General features: G+C 41.3%; 1 protein-coding gene across 1 annotated transcript in view; it reads right to left on the reverse strand.

Moving 5' to 3' along the window:
* The window catches only part of LOC146307786 (uncharacterized), an 81,802-nt gene that overhangs the window by 28,207 nt on the left and 36,774 nt on the right, over window positions 1–16,821 (reverse strand). The window contains exons 3-5 of the mRNA XM_084746968.1: window positions 6,940–7,187; window positions 6,678–6,845; window positions 4,960–5,091 (exon numbers count right to left, since the gene is read on the reverse strand). Of these exons, the coding sequence (XP_084603094.1) occupies window positions 4,960–5,091; window positions 6,678–6,845; window positions 6,940–7,187 (548 nt within the window). The remainder of the gene's footprint in view (window positions 1–4,959; window positions 5,092–6,677; window positions 6,846–6,939; window positions 7,188–16,821) is intronic.

Raw genomic sequence — 16,821 nt, forward strand, 5'->3', positions numbered from 1 at the left:
TCCATGGGAAACAATTTTGTTGTTGTCTTTCACTGAAACTGATCAGACTGATCACTCAAAAGTTTTTTCACCTTTCATCATCTTCCCCTTCTACGTGAAACAAAGGAGACCACGGTGCACACACTGACGACACCTACAATGCGATTTGAGTGTTGACGAGGGGCCCAAACACGTCGAAAAATGAAAGCATGCTCACACTAATGCACATCATCAAATTAGTAAAATAGAATGACATCTCTGCAGCACCACAATGCTTCACTTATAGTGGCATGTTGTACACATTTTACTTTCATCAAAAAATTGCATCTCCTGCGATTTGGATATTGCACTTGCCCATAATGTGATTTCCACCATATTTCCATTAATTGCACAGCTCTAATCAGACGGTTTACTAGAGTAGAGCATCTCTGTTTCTGAACATGAGACGACACAACTGGCCTGTCTGGCAGAAAAGGGCGAGTCATGTTTCTGCTGCAGGGAATCTAAAGCCACACTGCTGATTTTGAGGTTTAGTCAGACTGCACTGAACTTGGTGAACTTTGTGTAAGCACTGACGTGATTCTGGACTGGGTGAGGTCTGACTTTGAAGCCTGATTTTGGGGCCATTTTAACAGAGAACAAGATGGTTCAATTTTGCCTTTCTATTCACTTCCGATCATTATGTTTCTAAGATTTCTCAGAACTAAACATGTAAGTGAATCCCTGGCAGATTCTGCAGGGTTGTTATGTATACAAATCCCTTTGTACAGATATAACAGTTGTTGGGATTGTGGTTACAGACAAGGTTATAAGCTTCTTCAAGTATGAGAGCGCACAAACATACCCTGGCATCACCAGACTAATCCACAAATTAGTCAAAAATTAGCCTACAACATCTCTAACAATCTTTCAACAGTTTCAGACCAAAATGCGTCTGCCGATGGACCGACATACAACCAATCAGAGCAACAAAACATGTGACAAAGTCCTGAGTGACACATGCAAATCGAAGCATTTCCAAGCACGAAAAAATGGCAGCCTGGTTGCAAACTTTCTCCAATTACAGCTAAACAGTACACTAAAATAATTTCCTGAAAACATTTGAGGGGGAAGGTGTCAATGCAGTAACAGATCCTTAATTCATATTTGATCAGCACTGCCTGAGATTTGTAAGCCTGAAACTTTCACACCCTCAAACTCTGACTTTTCAAATCTGGACCGGTGATGCTTCTCTGTCAGTCATCGTATCGTATCAGACCTGCCCCATGTTAAATTAGCTGTTGTGATTGGCTCGAAGAGATCCAGGACTAGCGGGTATGTGTCTGAGCGGGAGGGTGTCCAGACATATGTTTGTGTATATTTTGCAGTCTGGTCAGTGTCCACAGACTGGTGCTCAGGAGTTTTCAGATGTCTGAGGGACTGTTATGGTAAAGGTTAAATGCTTCTGTGTCTGTCTTGCCATGTTGAGGAAAGCTGTTGTTGCCAAAGCAACAGAGAGAAGGTCACTTTGGCCGCTGCTAATCGTGTGTGTTTGTGTGTCTCAATGCCATCCCCGCTGCAGCCGAGGTCAGAACACTTTTAAATGATTTCAAATACGCTCTGATGAAACTTTTAAAAATTAGCAACAGATAATGTGCGAATTAAATTATAACAAAAAGTGCCAAGACTTATGGGCTGTAAAGTCATAAGATAACTTATAAACTCTTTTATTACATAAGTATTTTGAGGACTTAAGAATTAACAGACCTCAGTGTTTCAGTGTTCACTTCGGTCTGCAAAGCTAAAACAAGAGCATCAAGACCAAACTGTGCACCTTTAACAAGATAATCCCACCTTTTTGTAGAATAAAAGCATTTACAGTAGAAAGCTCAGTAGCTGTGTGCTTACAGTTGTGACAAAACATACTTAACACGTATGCACTTTCAAAATAAACATAGTTGACAGTGTTTTTCCTCAACGTTACAGATAAGACAACACATTCAGTTGCTGCGGGAGAGTTAAAAAACTCATAAAATAACTCTTGCTGTGTCTTTCTCTCTTCCTTTTTATTTTTCTCTCATGCCCAACGTGGGGTGTGTTTCAGAGAAACTAAGGAAAGCAAATCTGAGTGAATAAAGTCAGCGTGGGGGGAAGATATTTTAGTGCGTTTGTTTGCATGTGTGCGATCATGTGAAGCTGTGTGTGAGTGCACTACTGTGGAGAGCTACCGCTGCTGCTGCGTGGCTGTTATTGCTCTCCCTGGGAAGAGATGGAAGATCTCCGACGGAGCTGGCAGTTCAAACACTCAACAGCTGGAAGCCGACGGTCACCACCGGTCCTCTCTGTCTGAGAGGGGAGGGCAGAGGGCGGAGAGGGGAGGACTGTGTGAAGAGAGGGAAGGGAGTAGGGAAAAGGACGGAGCTCACTGGCAAGAGACGGGAGGAAAGGGCTATGGAGGGCCTGTGGGTGATGTCACACTTGAGCAATTGTGGCAACATAGAAATTTCTGCAAGAGAGGAGAAGTACCCTGCAAGACTTTCTGCTGCTGTAGCCCTTAAAGGCGTGAGTGCCTAAAAGAAAGGGGCATGTCAGTCCAAACTTTAGAGGTGCACAAAGGATTTTGGCTCCAAAAGTAGTTCCTAAGAGAAGTTGGAGGTAGTCCAGAGGACTCCTCAGTCCTGCTCACAGTCAGTGAGTTGCTGTAGGTGTTAGTGTTGTGTGTTTTGAAAAAATACAACATTTGTCTTTTCACAGACTTATTTGATTGTAGGTGAGTGAATAAGGCCCATTAACACCGGATTGTGAAAATCATTTTGTAGTGCTGATGAAGTTGGATTGGTCAGACATCTCTCAGGTTGGTCTAAACCCTCCGTCTTTTCTTTACAGGATGCTTTAACACATTTGGGAAATAGTAGGGATTCACAAATTGGATTTTCGCCAGTATACAATATGCAGATATTATCCAACTCATTTTTGGCGATTACAGATGCTGTAATGATATATGCACATATTTTTTCCACCTAATTGCAGAGAACATCGAGTCTCGGCTGTAGTGGAATTAACATATCATTATGCCTGCTCTTATTGTGATGGTCCACTGGCAGATGCAGTCATAAAATACAATGTTTTTCGAGATATGCACATTAAGAAAACTACTCCTTTCAGGTTTTTTGTTGGTGCCTGATTGTCTTTGTCCCTCACAAATTCATCTTAATGATTGTGTTGACAGCTCTTACAATGGGCAGTTAATTTTGGGGTGTTGAAGGAATGTGATTGGGCTCCTCAAAGCTGAGTGATCACTGCAAATACTAACTTCATTCTATGTTTCAGAAATTTCCAGAAAACCTCCAGACTGCAGACTTACTCGCGTTATGTACACATAATTGAAGCTTTTAGCATTTAAAGCATTTTAAAGCTTTTATCGGCCGATATTGATGAGGAAACATGCTTCTTCGTTTTCTTCCTTAGTTTAACGAAAAGATCTGGACAATGCTAAGTTTGAAGCTAAGCTCAGCAGGTAGTTAGCTTATATGAGCCTATAGCGGGCACCAAAATATCAGTTCAAATGAAGTGGCCAATTCAGCGTTGCAAGGTAAAGTTGTGAACAGAATATTTCAGAGATTTTAAATGATGGCCCTTCATGGTGTCAGAGTTGGTTTTAAACCACTGTAGGTAGAGAAACTTATTTGGGAAATTGTTCAGGCAACAAAATTGGCTCCCCTCTGAGACCAAAAAAAGTCCTGAATAAACACTTTTTGCTCCCTGCCTGGCTCAATGGATTTCTTTGAAACTCTCCTCAGATTTCTCTAATAAAATCTTAATGAGATGGGGGGGAAAGAAAAAAAAAGCTGCTTGGCTTTAAGACCTTCTTTCCACTGTCCTGGACACAAAACATCTTGTAGTTTGTCCGTCACATGAACTTAACATAACTACAAATCAGAAAAGGAGGAGAGGACAAAGGTCGCAGCGCAGCACAGAAGTGGTCTGCTTTTTGTTTTTAAGGTCACAGGTCATGTATGTTTCCTAGTTAAGCCACTGGCCACGAGTTCATTTATTCATGCACTTAGCTCTTCTCTTATTAAAATTTAATATTCTCATAATGTTTTGGACGAGTTTCAGATTTAACTTCATGATAAGACTGAAAGCACATGTTGGCTCAGATAAATATCAACTCTACTTGCTTATCTCATACAAATAGCACATAATAAAATAGTATTCCCTTTACGCCAAACTATTTTCCCTTCATCACCCCTCCCGTCAGACTGGGTTTTTCTCGCAGTTACAAAACAGCAAATCAGAGATGATTGTGAGGAAAGTGCTGAAGCATTTACTGGTTTATTTTCTTTTACAAGAGCACTGAGATCAGAATACGGCATCGCATGTGTTACTAACCCCTTCTCCTGGATCTGATTCCTCAGCATTTCTCTATCACACACCCTCATTATTACCACACACACACGGGTGTTTTTAACAGTACTTAAATAAGATTAGAGCTCTTGCATCTTTTCTATTGTTTGATTCTACTTGTTTCTAATCTGCACCTACAGTTGCACTCAGTGTAAGTCATTCAAGATGAGAAGATCAGCCATACTCCAAAAAATGTAAATCACATACAGCTTGTCATTTATGAGCTCTCACAGGATAAAGCAGTGCTCATAAACACATGTGGTCATTCATTCCTTGTCTCCTGTGGCGGTCATATAGCTGCCAACAAATACTATTGTGTTCATGTCTCAAATGTAAAATAGGCATCAGCCCAAGCGCCACGTTTGTTTCTGGAACCAGAAGTGGATCTGACATCTATTGTCAACGCATTGATCCAAACCCGCTGACATTAGGAATGAGGAATTATTACGCAGAAATGCAGCTCTCAAACAGGCCTCGGACGCCGAACAGGAAGATCCTGAAGCGCTCATGTGTTGCAAGAGATGATGAGGTACACAGGCGCACACTTCAGCAAACACACGCCAGCAATAAAAAAAAAAACCCGTCCAGACTCACCACAAACCTCGCCAGGCCCGTACCCCCAGCGTTCCCCACAAATATCCCCGAGCTGGCCTCGAAGGTCAGAGGCTGAGGGCTCCTGGTGAAGGCAACTCGGTGGTATTCTTCACAGTCCATGTAGAGACGCACCTGAGTAACAAGGGCACACAGTCACATATTTATCTCCAGCACTTGATAACAAATAGAACATATGCAGCAAAAAGAACATCTGTGTTGTTCCCTGCAGTTACTTATGCAGTGACACACATTTTATGACAACATCCTCACACATTAAACAAGCATCTGTTAAAGATTAAAGCACCGTATGTAGCCTATTTAACACTCCCATGTGTAAGATTGGAAACCTTCTGACTTTGGCAACTTCTCTTGATAAAATAAATTTAATAAAAAAACGGCTGCATGCAACACAGTTGTCAGTTTTGTCAGTGGATGTCTCATTTTTTGACAAACAAAAAAGTTTCATCAGACAGTCCAGTCTCATGACAAAGTGAGTAATGGAGCCACTGATCCACTGGAGCAGTGGTTCCCAAAGTGTGGTCCCAGGCCCATTAGTGGGCTGTGAATGCTCTGCAGGTGGGCCTTGAGATATCATGAAAAGTAAAGTAAAATGTTTTTAAGTTTCAGTTTTGTAAGTTTGAAATTACCATAAAATATTTCTGACTAACGGACTTAGTTTAACAGGTGTTACACTGTGTTTGGTGACCAGTCACACGATATAATATCCTAACACTGGTATGATTAGTGTTGCGTATTGATCAGAGTTGTGATTAAAAGTTTGGGTGGGCCACAGAAGACCTTCAGATTTCAAAGTGGGACGCAACGTTCATAAGTTTGGGAATGGCTGCACTAGAGGATCTGTCGTGTAAGGTAGGAGGCCGGGGTGGACAGATGGATCAAACACAGGACTTTCATACAGTCCGGTTCTTGCGTGAAAGTGCGCTCTCCAGCGGATGGTGAAAATAGCCCAGTTCAACACCAGACAGGACAAGGGATGTCCGAGGAGAGCCCGCTGCATCACCAGGTCCTGAGACCCCCAGCCAACACCTGTTTGACCCCTTGCCAACCGGTAGGAGATACCGGACTTACAGTCAGAATGAAGAACGGCTTCTGAGAGAAAAGAAATCCATCCCCACCCCTCAAACTGATTACTACACCTTGACTGTGGAGACAGGTTGTGCATTTATTGGCACTGTGCAATACTTCCATAATAAGTATATTATAGTGCAACCAATGATGACTTATACCGCTTGTCTTTTTCTGCATTTTCTTTTTTGCATTTTTCTGCTGTGTTTCTATGTTGCACCTGAGAGATCAAACTGTGACATCATCTGAAATATCTCTAAACAAACTTTATTTTGAAAACGTAACTGGACATTGCATATTTATCATTCCCAACTTGAAGGAAGAGATTGCATAAAAATAACTGAATGGTTTGGAGCCAAAATGCATGTCAGATATGCTGCTCTGTTATGAGCCACCTAGAGCGCTGAAATCACCCAGGACAGGTTTGCTCAGCCTCCCCAGGGTCAGAATGAGCAATGCAGAGGCAACTTTCAGTTCCTGTGCACTGCAGATCTGGAATAAACTCCCAGAAAACCTGAGGTCTGCCCCAACCCTTAGCTCTTTAAATTGAGGCTTAAAATTTTCCGTTCAACGTTCTCTATTTTTGTTGTGTATGTTTAACAAACAAAGTGAAGTGAGCACAGCACACCCACCTCCGCCCCCTGCACAGTCAGGGTGAACCTCGCCCATCTTCCTGTCAGGTCTCCCATTTTGAAGGAAGCTGCTTCCTGTGTCGCTCGTGTTCCCGGGTCAGTGTAGTACAGGACGATTCTCTGGGAACCATCCTCGACCTCTGCCAGCCCTATACCCAAGTGTACAATCTAACAAAATCAAGAGATGTAGAAATTATTTACTTTCTTTCTTTACGTGAAGAAGAAAAGTAAGTTACATACAAACACGTGGAAATTTGTCTACCTTCTGGTAAGCATCCGTGATGGCGAACAGCATGCCGCCCTGCCGTGTGGTAGGTTTAGCTGTGACGGTGACGGCAAAGTCATAGTAGAATGGGTCGGGGATGAACGACTTTGTGAGGCGGCCCACATTGGCCTCAGGGCCGAAGCTGTAGGCGGGATAACCCTCGAAACCTGTGACAAAGGAGACGGAGGGAGGGAGGGGGACGCCGATGAGCTCCGTCAGGTCCAAGGCTCCCTGAGAACCGCGGCCTGCAAAGAAACAAACATGGAAGGTGGAAACGGTGTCAGTGGAGGGGAAAAGCAAATAAATTCCTCATGCAACAAAGTGAATCACAGAGTGCATCACTGACTTACTAACACCTTTACCGAACAACAACAAACAGCTGAAAAAGTCAAAGAAAGACATAAAACACGACTGATTGCGGCCATATGGAAACAGCATGGTGTCAGGGGTTTAACTGAACCGCACTGGTGCATTTCTGTCTATTGGTGCCAAGAACCTCTTTTATCTCAGTCACCTCAATTAGTGCATTAATGATGTATGACGGATCCTGTTTGTCTGGGAGCATCTGCACCCCTTTAACAATCTTCTCAAATGAAGGGAAAATCCTTTCATTTCTGAATGATGAACTACATTTCCTGTGGGCCTTGGTGGGTTCTTGTATGGTTTGTACTAAGCAAAATTCAGAGAAAAGGTATCGTCAAGGGGCTGCAAAACCCCAGGTCTGCTATTCCAGTCTGTGTTTGGAAATATGCACCACTAAAATACGATAAGTCATTTTTAAAAACTGGCAAATTGGCCTTTTTAAGATACAAAAAATGAGGACAGCAAACAGCAAAAAATGCAGCTAAAAAAAAAAATTATTTGTGCAATAATGATATTTAAATATTGCTGCTACAGTCAGAAACTGGAACAATGCTGTGCGTACAATGGTGAAAAATGGTTGTTTGATGACGCAAAACATAGAGCCCGACCGCTACTGGGTTTTTGGGGTCGATCCAGATATTAGAGAGTAAAAAACTATATCGATACATATATACAATCCAACATGACATCAGTGTGAACAAACAGTACATTTTCACTTATATTTTTGATTTTATAAATAATTAGAAATAAAAAAAAAAACAAGTAGAACATGGAGAAAAATGATCAAATATAAATGAAATGTTGCCCATAAAACTTAAAGAAAAATAAAGAAATAAAAACCATCTGCATTACGTTCCATAAAAGAATATCGGACAACACATAAACTGATACCAATATAGCCTGATTGTCAGATTCTAGGCCAATATCAGGCCGATAATGTCGGCTGAGTAATATTTCGTTCTGGCTTTAATGAAAACTTCAACTTCAATCTGTAGCCATCACAAACTGTTTCAAATGACAAAGAGCCAGATGAACGTGAACAAAAGCCAAAAAGGTAAAGTCTTGGGAAGGACAGTATCTCGATGTCTTTGAAGTTGATGGGGAAATTATATCTCAAAGCGTGAACCATCAAGTTTACCAGTTCAAGGTGGAACATCCTACAGACCTGCAGGACTAGATCAGCACAGGAGCTCAAAGCAACAGCTGCAACAACAAACTTTTAAACATTCTTTTATTCTTTTCTTAGTATCCTAATTACTCAAAAGGTGACTAAAATGGCAACCATGCTTTCACTTTTGGCAACAAAACACTGATGCTTAAATGCCAGCCTGGCAACTAGTTAAAAGTTAGTGTTGAGATCTGTAAAAGCCCTTTAAGTTGTTGATTATAACCTCAGCTTAGGGTGTTTCTGATGGATTTTTGCTTTTTAAAATTGTACACATTCCTTAGTAAGTTCATGTTTAATCGAATTAGCACCAACTAATTTGACACGAGGCAAAACTGGGGTCAGGTAGCCTAGCTGGAGCACTGCTTGGCATCCGTGTCTAGACGAAACAAGAAAGCTGCCATGTGTAATGTGCTGTGTGCTCTGCGTTTGATGGGTACTTGAAGGTGACATGAAGCACAGTCCATAGAGAGGAGGGGGCCGGCTCATTTTTGCACTGGAGCCCCCTAGTGGGTTAATCCAGCTATGGGTCAGAGGACTGATATGTTATCTTAGTAATTAAAGCATTCCACAGTACAGACTGTATGGGAGGTGTAATCATTTTACTGTATAATTTATCTTTTTTAAAAATTAAATAATGAACACTTTCAGTAATCCTTAAATTATATTAATTAATTAATCCTACATTTTCTCCATGAGCACTCCGGATCATTATAAGACTGTCTTGGAGCTTCCAACCATCATTTCTTCTTTCTTTAGACGTTGTGAAGTTTGACAAAATCTCAGATACACCTCATAAATTTTCTCAATAGGAGCATCCATCTGTCCAACGCCCGCACCCTTCATCATCATCTGATGCTGTAAACTTGCCATTACTGTATGCACGGCCGAATGCACACAGAGGCATGCCAGACAGACAGCATGGGCTCTTATTCTCTCTCCCACAGACATGCAGGCACTTTGTGAATGCCCACCTACCACAACATCTCCCTCCCTCCCCTCTTTCTGTCTCTCTGTCAGACACACACATGCACACTCGCTCTACACCTGGTTCTCTTTAGTGGGAAGACCCCAGGAACAATCGTCTGTTCTTTTAGAGCGTATGGGCAGCAGGGTATAGAGGCCGGGCATCTGGAAGGCATTAGGTTAGACTAATACACACGTGCTGCGCAGTGGCAGCTCCTGTAAATTAGGCTTACCGCGTGCCGTGTGTGTGTCTGTGTGTGTCTGTGTGTGAAGGAGCGACAGAGACAGAAAGAGTGAGGAAAAGAAAGACTGACTGAGATAGAGAGTGCAAACATTAAGACTTCAGTGAGTGCAGTGAGTGCAGTCTGTGTGTGTGTGTGTGTGTGTGTGTGTGTGTGTGTGGCCAGTGAGGCTCCCCGCAGGCAGGGAGGCACACTTCTTTCCCCATGCATTAATTGGATTGAAACCCCTGCAGACTGTGCCAATTAAAAAATAACAATAAAGTGCAACTCACACCGTTCTGCTGTAAAACCTCCACTGTAGCTGAATACTGGAACTATGCTGGACTGTAGTTTAGAGCCGCTTCTGTTCAAACACTCTGGGACAGTTTGAGATACTTCGATGATACAGAACTTTTCTTCATCTTTAAGACTTGTTATCTCTGACTACATCCAGACACACCGAAGGCCGCTCCTTGAACGTCAACGATTCAAGTCAAAAGTCGGAAACCTCTGAATTGACCCCTCGCAGTTGAGATCCTGATAGTGTGCAGTTTACCTCTGGTGACACTTTGGTCCCAGGGTGTCAGCCGCGGACGCCACGGACAGAAGACGGAGACGCTGCAGCTTCCCAGAAGAATTGAGGCCTTCCTGTGATCTCTGGCTTTTGTTTGATGTCAGATGTTGGCAAAAAATGTTGCACGTCGATCCACTGTTAGTGTAGTTAGCACACATACACCCTTGGCTTTTTTACTATACTACGATTGCTGTCTCTGTACATAAATCAGGCACACAACTAAATCTGTTTTCCTCCATTTCTCCAGATTCACACTGAAAAAGCAAAACAATAGCAACGCTGCTGCAGTAAATCTCCTCTTCCTCATATTCTGGCAAGGAAACTATAAAAACCGCATTACATGCGAACATCTGATATGGACTAGGGAAGACACAGCACAGATTTATGCAGGATCATGAGAACACCTGTACCAGGTCTCAACTTCACCGCCACACAGGTCACGACTGAGGAAAGCTGAGCTTTTGGAATCCTGCTCTGCCAGAATCGGTTTAAATTGGAAGGAAGGCGTTTTTAATTTATCCAGTAAGCAGAGGGTTTTTGGAAATCTCTGCTTGGGTGTGAAATATGTTGACTTATTGTCGACAGAAGACCTTAACAGAAAGAAAAGATGTGATTTAATATTTTCCTGGCTTCATGTGGACGTGGTCTTACTGTAGGCGGATTTTCACATATTATAGCCAAAATCTAAATGTGATCGTGATTAAGAAGCCTTTGAATTGTAAACATTATACTATAGTTTTACACTCTTCTGGCAGATGCTTTTGTCCAAAGTTACTTATGGTGCAGACACACTGGATCAATTAAAGACTGTCGATGGATCCTATTCATTTTGTCTGGAGAGCAGGAGATCCCGCCGCACTGTGCATGATGGATATAGCATGGCGAGTGTAGGGACAAGTCAACGTATCTGAATTTGCAGACATCAACAGACTTGTTGTCCACAGCAACGCAACAGGCCCACAAAACTCAGATCAAATGGTCAAAGTCAATCAATCAAGAATCAAGATTTTGTCACTGCATTGCCCATTTCTCACCTCAAATGTTTTCATTTCATGGTCCATAAAATAGAGAAGAAGAATATGCTGAAAAATGTTTTACTTCTTCCATAATCCAAAGATATTGAGTTTATTGTCACAGAGGACAAAATGAAACAGAAAATATTCACATTTGAGAAGCTGAAATCAGAGAATTTGAATATTTTTTTCTGACAAAATGACTCAAAGTGATTAATCGATTACCAAAATAATTGGTTATTAATTAAATAATTGCTCATTATTGATTAATCAACTAATCTTTGTAGCTCTTATCAAAACATAATAAAAACTGAACATGCAACAAACAACACAAAGCATGTTCAGTGCTGCAGTAAAAGAGCTTTTAATTCTAACTGAATTGGTAAAAACGTTTAAGCACTTAAAAAAGTATAAAGGCTCGTAGTCTTAACTTTCAGGCATGCTTTTTATCAAGCTGCTGCAGTGAAATCTAAGAAGGCTAAAACAAGTTCTAAGAAATATTTTCCAAATACTCTCTGACCCATTTCTGAATCCAGAGAAGCCTGGAATCAGTAAGTTTTGATTGGCCTGTTGGCTGCCTGGACACTAGACATGGACGTCGCTCTACTGTATATCTTCCCCGTGTCGTCATCCTGCCAGAGTGTGTCGGCCAACAATCCCACAGCTCAGCCTGTCACTTCTCTCCTCCTTCGCCCAAAAGTGACATCACTGCAGATGTTTCTCCACTGGGTCAGAGACTGAACAGCTGGACGGATCACCATAGATACTAAAATGCACTCTCTGCACTCGCTTGAGTTCTCATGATGCAACAGGAACCCACACGACCTCCGCCGAGTCAGTGTCCTGTGATGCATCATCCCATATTTTGGAGCTAACAGCTGATCATGTTGAAGAAATGCTATTGATGAGTGATGAATGTTCTCATCTGAAGAATACTGTGAGTAATGAAGGCAGAGCAGCGAAAATGTGAAACATCCCAGGGGAAGAAACTGTGAGAAACTTGTGAGTAATTTGGGTCAGGGTGTGACTGCTCAGTGTAATCAGGCTTGGCTGCGTCTGAGCACCACCTGCACTGGAACAGGGCAAGAGACAGAAAGAAAGCAGGGGAGACGGGGAAGGCTCGGGAGATGCGTTACATGTCCACTAACTTGTGTTCACAGTAATAACTTCAAGGTGCATTAAGGAAGTACAAGATGCTGACATGTGATTAAGTGTTTGAGCCACAGAGGGATAACACTAGCTTTAGTGAAGTGAACTCCCTTGTCTTGGGAAGAGGATGATGTATTGGACAACTGGCTAAACACGAAATACATGGTGATGAGCTTAACTTAATTTTAGTGCAGACGCAGTGACATCCGGTGAACGAATTTTGACATATTAAAAGAATCTAATGTGTTGGTTACAGCTAGACAGAGATCATCTTAAGCCATAAGACGGAGAAATCTTTAGTCTAATAATCACAAACTCATTTCACATTATATATTTTAAGTAAAAAAAAGGGGGAGATAAAAAATCAAACACCCTGGTGCTGTTGGCAGAAGAGCTGTGGACTGCATTAGTCTGATAATATTTCAGTATTATACACTTGAAAATATTTCTCGCCTTTTCCCTCCATCCATCCATTGTCCATAAGCGCTTATCCTTGATAGCCTATCCCAGCTGATACTGGGCGGGAGGTGGGGTAAACCCTGGACAAGTCGCCAGTTCATCGCAGGGCTGACTCATAGAGACAAACAACCACTCACGCTTACATTCACACCTAGGGGCAATTATGCTGCATGCCTTAGGACTGAGGGAGGAAGCCGGAGTACCCAGAGACAACCCACATGGACACAAGGAGTCAGAAAGGTCCTGCCCCAGCCACAAACTGCCCAGACAGTGCTAACCACTGCATCACCGTGCCGCACTGCCTTTCCCATGATGGTCTGAATTGTTGCTGAGTTGCTAGGAGGGTGTGAAACGTTGCTAAATCAAGCGAGAAAGTCATCAAGTTGGCAACACTGAACCCAATAATCATGATGTGGTTGATGAACAAGGTGATACGATGGAGGATAAAGGACAAGCAAGTGGCTAAAACTACGTTTATCAGCCAGCGTCGGTGCCTTGCATTGTTAGCAGACCTGCACTGTTGACATGAAAAAGGACCAGATAGTCAATATTTTGTTCATTTTTTCTCTTCATGCCCACATAAATACATAATCTGTAAGTTTGTTCCATATATTAGATGTTATTTTATAAAAAAAAAATGTATTTTATGTCATTGAATAAAAAATGAAAATTGCATTAAATCTCACAGTTCACACTTAAAAGTACTCCAAAACAACAGGAAACATTTTTTTCTTTAAATTTATATGTTGGTATTCCAGTGTTGTATGAAGCTGATATCACTTCAAAGAAGAAATTAGAAAGAAAGAACCCAAAAGTGACTGTAAAGACGTTCAGGAGCCTGAATACAGAGGAAATAATGAGTCATTACTCCCTTTGTTCTGCATAAAAAATGTTTTCTCCATAAAATCAACGGAGATTTGAGCGCCAGTAGTTCAGAAAGAAAAAGAAAGTGCTTGTTTTTACTTTTGAAAAATGAAGCAGGCTGAAGAAAAATGTAAATTACGACACACTAATGAGGGATGAGTTTCTGCATTATTCCTTCATTAGAAAAAGATTTGAGGCAGCATGTTAATTGTGATGTATGTGTGTGTGAGGGTGTGTGTGTGTGTGTGTCTGTTTAGTGTTTAGTGTGCATGCCTGCTCATTTTGCAAATGAGCAACAGTCGATCCAAACTCCGCTGCCTCCGCAGGGCTGTTTCTTAAATGGGTCAGTGTGTGTTGGGAGTGTGCGCCTCTCACTGAGAAAGTCCCTGTATGACACACTGTTATGGCAAAATCCAGAAATGTTACAAATAGCAGAAAGTTCAGTTCCTTCACTTAAGGACCACTTGAGAGACAAAGTGACTGGCATGTATAAATGGAGCAGTTTCTCTCCTTTGGTGAGAAAAATAGATTCTTTACAAAATGACTGAACTGCATTTGTAATGTTGTACATTGTGTAGATGTTTCGCTGTCAGCTTGAGTGAAAACAGCTGAAACCGAACACCACAGCGCTCACTGCACAAGTGAACAAACGAACAAAATGCAAAAGTTTAATGTAACATCAGGGCAGATGGGGTAATTTTTTTTTTGTGCACCGCTACTGATATCATCTTTTTTCTTGGAGGGGTAGACTTAGGCCTAAAGTCAAGTCAACTTCAACGTCTCGTTCACAGAAAGAAAAGTGCTGCCTAATACCCAATTTTTTTCATGCATGACAGTCTACACACGTAATCACTGCAGTAAAAGGTGCCATGTTGTTGATATGATATCAATGTGACTATCAAGAGAGCATTTTCCTGTCTTTTTTTTTCAGCAATCCCCACACATCACACAAAGAAAACAGGCGAGACACTGAATCTCTAGATGAAATGTTGCTGCAGTCACATATGACGTGCAAACACACCCAATCACAAGACGGACTGAACAAAAATTGTCTCCTGGTGTCTCTTTGGACAAATTAGAGGAAGCACGGGTCTTCATAAATGTATGATCACCATTTCAAACAAAATCAGTTGCTCAGTTGTGGGTTTGGTTTGATAGGAACAGTTCTACTTCAGTTCTAGTTTTAGACTTCAAAAATTTCTGCTTTTTACTCAGACTTGGCTAAGATATAAAGATACCTTCTTAAGGCCTGATCAGAAAGACCAAAAAAAAAAAAGAAAAGAAAAAAGAAAGGTCATAATAACATGGTGATGATGGACGCAGTATTTGGACGGCTCTAAATGCTGCCGGCCAAAGTCACTCAGCTGTCAGTCAGTTCGCAGCAGTTTGTAATGAGCTGTCACATCTAATGAGAGACCGAGTAAATGGAATCTAATCAAACCTCAATCATCTGCGACCCCACATCACAGATGCTCTGATAGGAGCGGGCTTTGCACCGAGCGCACCTCCATGTGTGCACAAACATTCACACGCGCACTTTGTTTCAGCACAACAATCCAGAACAAATGGCTCATAAACTTTATCCAAGTATTTAGAGATGGAAAACCTCATTGTCACTCGGCCAGTCCTCTGTGGCTGTGGTCTCACCACATCTTACAAACACACTGTTCTCCCTCCCAGGATCCACCTCGCTCTGGAAACATTTTAACCCTGGTTTGTGCCCGGACGTCTTTGCACTTGTTTGACTTGAACTTTGAACTCGTATAAAACCACATCTGCCAAAAAAAAATGCTCACGTCAAAATCGTGCTTTGAGAGTCAGTTCTGTAGAAAAGATTGTAACGATGATCCCAGGTTGGGGAAATTAAAGCAAGACGACAAATAAAATAGAAAGCCTGATTTTATAATGCTAATAATGTGAATTTATTCACTTCTTGCGTAATAGGTTACTTCTTGCCAGCTGCACCTGCTAACAATTGTATAACCAAGCAACAATAACTTGATTTCACAAAAACAAACAACAAAAATGAATGTGAATTTGATTAAATCCAACGGCTGCTTTGAGTGTAGACTTTATTTACTTACCCATTTACTTTACATGTAATTTATTAATATTTTTATTTATAATCTATGCATTATTTCCTTTGGCATTTTCCCCAACGTTGCTTTTGTATTTCAGCATTTTCTTACATTTACCCTGATTGGTATCATGAAACAGAAATGCATAGAGGAACGTAAAAAGAAAATATAGAAATAAATAACAGAAAATAAAATAAATGTCTTTTATTCTAAATTAATTAATGTCTACATTTACTTTTAGATACTTTTTTTTTCATTTATTGAGTCCTTTACTTATTTTAGATTAGGCAGTTATGGTCCTCTATATTGACAGAAATAAATAATAGACATGTATAATTTGGAAAATTGTGTAGTAATGTTAAGCACACTTGGTTTGTAGTTAATAGGACACAACATATAAAACTACAGGTACATTTTTTTGAGACTATATGGACCCAACAGTTGTCATAATTTTGAAAAGGCTTACGGCAAATGTCCACATCAGGTGTGTTTAAATAAACTTAAATAAATAACTAGTTTAAATGAGTAAAGTTTAAAAAATGAGACTCAAACAGGGATTTCCTTTCTCTTCTGTTCCGTTGTACAACTACAGATTAACTTGTCTTCTAACGGGCCTCAGATCTTTCCTTCAGGTAGACAAAATAAGACACCTCACGTCCTTTCGTTCAGCGCCTCTCAGTGTTTGACTGACAGAGACGGGGTGACATCAGCCGTGAGCTGCAGCGAAAAGCAGGAAGCTCTCCGTAAACTGCTGAGACCACACAGCCCGCATATTTAACTGGAGAACCTACACGAGCCTGCATGTGACCAGGTGAGGCTACGGGCCTCCAATTCAGCACAAAGCCGCTCTGTTAGCGTCGAGCTGAAGTGCCAAGTCAGTGCAGTCATTAAGAGGAGGAGATTTAAGTTTTAACACTCTGGCTGTGATCAAAGTCTCACATCGCTGAGCTTGATGGTGAATGGATCCTGTTCACAGTGATGTCACAAACAAAAGGCACGTTTCTTCACTTGTATGAAGGTCTGACAG

Source organism: Lutjanus erythropterus, chromosome 21 (assembly GCF_056507025.1).
Source record: "Lutjanus erythropterus isolate fLutEry1 chromosome 21, fLutEry1.hap2, whole genome shotgun sequence".
In the NCBI taxonomy this organism is placed as follows: domain Eukaryota; kingdom Metazoa; phylum Chordata; class Actinopteri; order Lutjaniformes; family Lutjanidae; genus Lutjanus; species Lutjanus erythropterus.